This window comes from Myripristis murdjan, chromosome 10, assembly GCF_902150065.1.
Source record: "Myripristis murdjan chromosome 10, fMyrMur1.1, whole genome shotgun sequence".
NCBI classification, from domain to species: domain Eukaryota; kingdom Metazoa; phylum Chordata; class Actinopteri; order Holocentriformes; family Holocentridae; genus Myripristis; species Myripristis murdjan.
Window position 1 is genome coordinate 15,238,284 of NC_043989.1, and position 6,843 is coordinate 15,245,126.

Sequence of the window (6,843 nt, forward strand, 5' to 3'; positions counted from 1 at the left end):
AAAAAAAAAAAAAAAAAAGCAGAAAATGTCAAGATCGTCTATAGGTAAAGAAATGTAACTTTATTCAACAACAAAGTGAAATTCGGTTCAACAGTTGTACACACTTTCTCTAATCTTCCAGTGTTCTGTTAAAAATCTGAGACAGAAACTTGTTTTTACGAGCGCGCGTCCAACTTCCCGTCTGATTGTCTGTCTGTGCAAGTCATTAAATAGGAAACCATTCAAAGTGACTTATAGGGTGTTATTTTCTGCAAATGCTTTCCATACAACTTCCCACAAAAGTCAAGCCGTTTCGAGGGGCTCAAGAGCTCTCAAAATAAAGGACTATTAAACCCCAATAAATCATCAAACTGCTTTTTTTTTTTTTTTAGGGTTACTGAAAGAATTTTTTAATGGACAAACACTTTACCTGTGCCTGCATTCAATACCTAGGATTTGGCAATAACTCAAAAACTGTCGCTGGTGGGTATAGGTGCATGATGTTTTCTTACAGCCACCTTTTGAATTGCAGTTTGATGACGTCATGGGATTGACTATTCTCAACTAACACCTACCAAAAAAAAAAAAAAAAAAAAAAAAAAAGTATACTCGTTGAAAAATGTCCTAAAAGTCAGTTTTGGTGAAATTTCCCTTTAGCTTATCCAGTTCACCACCATCCCTTTTCTTGCATTTTCACATTTCGCAAATGAGGTTTCTACACAAACACAAACACTGTTCCTGTAGGGTGCTAGACTGATCACCACCAGGTATGACACCATCGATACAAAACATCGTCACACAGCAGGGCAGCAGAGGCCTCTGGGAGCAGCAGGGCAGTCTGGGAAATATCTACAACGCGTGACCACGGGCTCTGAGCCGGCGAGGTGTACCTCTGGCACCCTCAGAAAAGGAAAATGAAAAGTGTATTGCACGCGCAGTGTACCTGTAGTGTACTATACATTAATGGGAAGATCTATGTATAATTTTATTGCAACATACTGCATGTGTGGTCGGGGCGGGGGAGGTGAGACTGCTCTGCACACCCTGTCAACATCTGTCGACAAGGGAAACGGCAGGCTGCCACACTGACAGGTCTGATATGAATCACTTTTCAATCTCATCAGGATATTCAGCAGAAGGACTAAAAGCTCTTTCCTTCACTTCAGAGGTGATTTTATGTTGTTATACAGTAACAAGGATAAAAATCAGTCTAGAGCAACATAAAGAAAACCAACGTAAGAAAGGAAACTTCTCAGTAGATCCGTAAGTTAGCAGGTTGGAGCGAGTTACTGGTACACGACTAGCTAGTGACTAAGTATGTTAGCATGAGCAAGAGAGTTATGACCTATACAGGTTAACGGCGATACAGCAGAAAAGGGAGCAGGCTATACGGCTGTAACTCAAATTCACTCGTCACTGGGGGCTAAAGCGGGAGAAGCAAAAACTGCAGGTTGAAGTTTATACAAAAATAACTTTCTGCTACCACCGACGGTTCAAAGACAGCCTTCTCTCCCTCACTCTTTTTCTGAGACATCACATCATCTCTTGTTCTTCTTCTATCCTCTCACTCTCTCTCTCTTTCTCTCTCTCTCTCTCTCTCTCTCTCTCTCTCTGGTGCCTTCCCATCAGGCCTTGCAGATCCTGGTCTGCATCACAAACTTGTTCTCGAAGTGATGGATGGTGAAACACTCCTCTGCAGAGCGCTTCTGGATTCCTCCACCTGATGCACACACACACACACACACACACACGCGCACACACACACACACACACACACACACACACACACACACATTAATTGTTACAGCACACCATATTACACACTCTAAAAAAACAGATGAAATGATACATCTACCAGTTAAAAGGTGCGCTATGAAAAACTGAGGGTTAAGGGGGTTAGGGAACATTTAGACAAATATCAAAAAACGCACATAACCTTAAAATTTAGTCTTTGTCCTTAAAAACAGAATTATAGCACTCAGCTGACTGAGTCATAGCCTTTGGTGTTTGATCATTTGTCATCCAGATACTGGATGACAAACCTCTGGTAATAACGCTTTCCTCAAGAGGATCAATAGAATTCTTAATATGACACTTCAAATACGCTGAGTATCGGACACATCATCAAAACAAAACCTCATCTCTCGTCTAGGAAAACTGAAAATACATGCTGAGCAACAATCCACATCCAGCTGCCAGCCCTGCACACCTGGAAGGTCAACGCGGCGCTGCATCCTGTAGGTTTCCTTGCCGTCACACAGGCGGCGGATGTAGAAGCCCAGGGGCTTGATGTCGTCGATGCGCTCCGTCACCACCAAGTCCTCCTGCACCAGGTAGCTGCGGTACGAGCCAGACTGGGACACGCAACAGAGAGACAGGAGGAGGTGTGAGGAGTTTAAGCACCTTTCGTCTATTTCAATCTGTTTTAGTGACTATCAAGAAGAAGAGGAACAAGAAGAGAAAAACAGCTCTCTTCTGGGAGTTCACAGCAGAACTAAAGAAAGAATACTAAAGGAAACAAGGTGCAGGTGATCAGCTGTGAAGGCGTCATATGAGGTGACTGAAAAAGATAAACAAAAACAAAAAACTATATGACAAAAAGTGCTTGAAAATCTACTTTCCCAAATTTCACCTATTAGAAACAGGCTTTTAATAAGTTTCCTTTATTGAGGGTAAAATGTGTCTATAATAACTGGATTACAGTGAACTGGTCTGATGTGTGGACCTCCTGTAAATACACATCCCAAACCTCTGCAGTTTGTTGAAGAGCAGCTAAACCCCAAACAATGCTTTTCACCATCAGATGCTACACTTTACCCACATTTTGTTTGGACTTAGTTACTCTTTAAAAAAACGTTCACATCACAGGAGTTAGGACTGTGTTTTAAATAAACTCCCACAAAGCACCAAATGCTGTAAAATCTGTCCCTGGCTTCTCTACTACTGCCTCCATTTTTTTTTTTTTTTTTTTTTTTTTTTTTTTATATGACAGTAGCAAAACAGAAGCTGCTAGTGGGAACAAGAGAAGGAACAGAAACTGTGTGCCAAACACAATTTCTGGCTGAGACTGCAGAGTTGAACTCAGATGAAATTAAAAATCACCAGGGAACCTCTGCCTTTAGAAAGTCATATGTGCTGGAGTTTTTACTTTGACAAATAACGGTCACGACAGATTCACACGGGATTAAAATCTAGATAATCTCCAGAATTATTTCAAATCCCTCGATGGCCCCAGGTGATAACAGCCTCGTGCAAACTAGGGAAATGACAAGAACTGATGCTTTAGTACCGAGTCAATACCAAAATTTAACAAAGAAAGAAAAACAATACCAGTACTAGTCCTTTTTCGTATCGGATTCGATGCGACTTGATTCCTCACTCTGCACCTTAGTGCTCTTATTCAAAAGCAGCCTTAACCTTTCTGTTTAAATACTGAAACACTTCAGGTTTCAGTCATGCTTACAGGTGTGCAAATCAAAATGAAAGCACATAACCAAACTGTTGTATTTATAGTTACAGCAGGGCATCTCACACAGTTAGCCTCATGTGAACTGACCTTTTAGTTTGGCCATTTTTCTACTTTAAGGCGACAGACCTTAGTGTTGTACTTACAACTCAGTGTTCTGGGCTTGAAACACATACAGCTTATGTTTCTGTATTCGTGTTTATACAATGTTTTTAAGTAGAAATTGTATAAAGAAGTGTGGGATTTCTGTTTTTGCCAGGAAATGTGGGATCTCACCTGTCCAGACATCAGCTACCAAAACTGTGGTGTTGTGATGTTTTCCTAAACCGTGCACGCCAGGTTTCTTAGATTGGCATTCACCCTCATTTAAAAGCACGTGGGTCAGTTAGATCATCAGATCGTGTACACTGAAAAAGGTCAGGTGACCCCTCCTCACCATGAGCTGCATGAAGAGGTCCATGAGATCCTGAGGGGGGAGCACCACCGACGTGTTCAGGGGGATCACGAAACAAGTCCTGAGAGTCAGGTCCAGATATGCTGTCAGCTTCTGCTCACACACACACACACACACATGAACAGAAACAAGCACAAAGAGTTAAGCAATCAGGAAGGAGCACCTCTGAATGAATTGCCTAACAGGATTGCATTTCCGAGTCCTGAGCGTGGGCGCGTCTATGTCTTTGTCAGAGTGTGTGTGACACACAGAGAAATGTGCACACTATAAAGAGAGACACCCACGCATATGGCAGCACAGCAGCACCCACTGCATGCGTTGGAGGCGAGTGCCCCTCTGTTCTCACCCTGTGGAAGTCATGGAGGATGTAGGCGGGGTCTCCGGGCCTGAATCGAGGAGGAGGGACGCTGATGACGGCCATGTTGTCAGAGATCTCCACCTCCTCCTCCACCTGTGGCAGGTAGTACGGCTGGTTCTCCCCGCCGACGCCGGCCGACACGTCGCTGAACTGCATCGCACCATGATAAAGCCTCTGCCCACACACACACACACACACACACACACACACACACACACACATATTTTGATAAGAGCATGATGAATTACTGTTATGCACAGAAAGCAAAACATCCTTTCATGCTCAGATTGGCTGAATGGTTGAAAGGAAAATCTGATCCTTTGACAGTTAAGATATTTTTTTGCAGCTCAGCAAATTCCACCTGCTGTTTTGTAATGAAGTGTGTGTAATTTATTTCATTCGGTGTTGCCCCATTCCCTCCACCTGCCGATTGTCTATTTCTGCTTCAGCCCCCAGAGATCAGCTGTGAACTTGCTGCCTTCAGCTGTGGGTTATTCGTGTAGTTGGAGAGAGCAATAGTGATAGTGAAACAGGAGGTTTTCCACCAAGGAAAAAAAAAAAACAGTTGCACCACCTACAGCAAAATGTCTTCTGGCTGCAGTGCATTTCTGGTCTATCGAGGTGAGATACCACAAAATGGTATCTCTTCTTCTTTTATGATGGACCTCCCCTCCCAAGAAGCCCTTGCTCTTTGACACTGCAAGTCTGACGCTTACGCCTGGTGTTTATGGTAGATGCTTCATACATTTTTCTTTATTAATTTTCTGCTCCTATTAAAAGCCTTTGTAGCTGCAGTTTTTTTTCCTCTCATTTATTAAATCACTTTTTCCACTGGCCTTGTGACAGACCCACAAGGGGTTTCTCTGCTGTGTTTTTGTCCACTTCCTCATCGTCTGAATAAGGAATAAAAAAGTTGAATCGACCACAAATAGTTAAAAATACAGAAAAAATCCCCTTAACCAGCAATCAATGTCTATGACTACCAGTGCGTTCAACTGAATACTTCTGTAGATTTGAATGAGGCAGTTAAGTTAATTAAGTTTAATACAATGTAATCATATTCAAATAAGGATCACAGATGCACAAAACCACCATGTTGGTTCAGTGCAGACATCAGAGGGAGGTTTTAGGTGGATATATTAATTATAAAATTCTATGAACTGCCCTTTCACTAGCAGTTTCCCCTTGGTTAGACAGCAACCAACTGGAACCGTTTTCCACTGAACGTGGAACATGAAAGTACGAGGGTTTGATTTGATTTCTCTCTGCATGTGAGTAGAAAGTGAGCTGGGTTAAACTAGAACAGGCATTCTGCAACAGGTAAGTGCAGCACACAGGTCTGCAGGCAGTAAGGGGTTAATCAGGCAAAGAGTTTCATAACACCAGATATGAGGAGTCTGACGCAGAGCAACTTGGCTCCTTTTGGCAAAGGAAAGGGACAAATTCAATCAGACACAATGCTCGCAGACTTATTACTGATTTAAAAGATTTAATATAGTTTAATGTATATCAATCTCAGTTTAAGACATGAATGCATGTATATATAATAATGGGAACACACACACACACACATCCTTACCTTTGGGGTGAAATAGCGGTAGAGACAAGCTCCACCAACAATGAGCCCACTGAGGATGAAGGCGATGCCCAGCAGGGTGAGCAGGCAGCGACCTGTGGAGCCTTCACTGCCCTCCGGAGCAGAGGCCAGCTCAGGGTCCTACACACACACACACACACACACACACACACACACACACACACACAAAGAAAAGGAGAGTGGGCGATTGCATGACTGATTGAGAAAGCGATACATCGAGAGTACAGTAAACAATGTTTCAGTTATTAGCAACCAAACGAGAAAGAAAGCATCGCTCCTGATCTGACTCAGCAGCATCTAGCTGTAATCAAACACTGGCCTCTGCACAACAGCTGTGGAGAAGATGGGCGGTCCCAACGCCACATCAGGTACCATCTGTCCCTGCAAGCCGAGCTACATACCGAAAAACAAAACTGCACCGTGAAAATAAAGGCGAAACGCGTGCAGCAATAAGCGAAAGCGTGATGTTAGACGCCCCCGGCCACGCATCTGTATGTAGGCCACGGTCGCTTGTTGGCGGCCAGGCGAGGCCTCCTGCTAGACTGCGGACCCTCGGCATCTTGCACAGCCGCTCAGGCAGCGCACAAAGCCCGGATTCCTTACCTTATCCGAGGCTGGCACTTCTTTCCCCAGCGCCTTCTGCGCCAGAGCGGAGTTAAACGCAATCTTCACCATGTTGGCGCAAACGCTTCTTATGTAAAAATAAAGCAGCCGGGAGAGATAATCTCGGCGGTGGACAGCGGCTCTCCGGTTATTCTCGGTGACTCCGCGCTGTGACGCACTTTGCAAGCTCGGCTTTATCTAGCGCTTCCGGTGACTTGAGGGGATTAACATGACATCCAGAGCAAAAGACACAGAAGCCTGTTTAACCTCAAACTGCAGAAAAGAAAAACACAACTGCAGACCGAACCCTATCTTAAATTTTAGCTTTCTGCAGCTGTTATGGCTGTTTGTCAGCGACCGCTGCAGAAACCACTGATTATATATAA

General features: G+C 43.7%; 1 protein-coding gene across 1 annotated transcript; it reads right to left on the reverse strand.

Annotated features, from left to right (window-relative positions):
* Positions 1–39: 39 nt before the first annotated feature.
* Positions 40–6,843, reverse strand: LOC115366197 (integral membrane protein 2A-like). Its single transcript, XM_030061526.1, has 6 exons — positions 6,458–6,843; positions 5,837–5,974; positions 4,246–4,431; positions 3,882–3,992; positions 2,189–2,333; positions 40–1,699 (listed from the first exon to the last, which is right to left on the reverse strand). Exons 1-6 carry the CDS (start codon positions 6,527–6,529, stop codon positions 1,605–1,607), a joined length of 747 nt encoding a protein of 248 aa, XP_029917386.1. The 5' UTR covers positions 6,530–6,843; the 3' UTR covers positions 40–1,604.

What these genes read in the sequence shown, in the direction of transcription:
- LOC115366197 (XM_030061526.1), bottom strand. Translation starts at nt 6,529, where the DNA reads ATGGTGAAGATTGCGTTTAACTCCGCTCTGGCGCAGAAGGCGCTGGGG. An exon ending in ACCTCTTCATGCAGCTCATG is followed by an intron (nt 2,334 to 3,881) that starts GTGAGGAGGGGT and finishes TGCGTGTCCCAG; the next exon opens with TCTGGCTCGTACCGCAGCTA. An exon ending in GCGCCGCGTTGACCTTCCAG is followed by an intron (nt 1,700 to 2,188) that starts GTGTGCAGGGCT and finishes TGTGTGCATCAG; the next exon opens with GTGGAGGAATCCAGAAGCGC.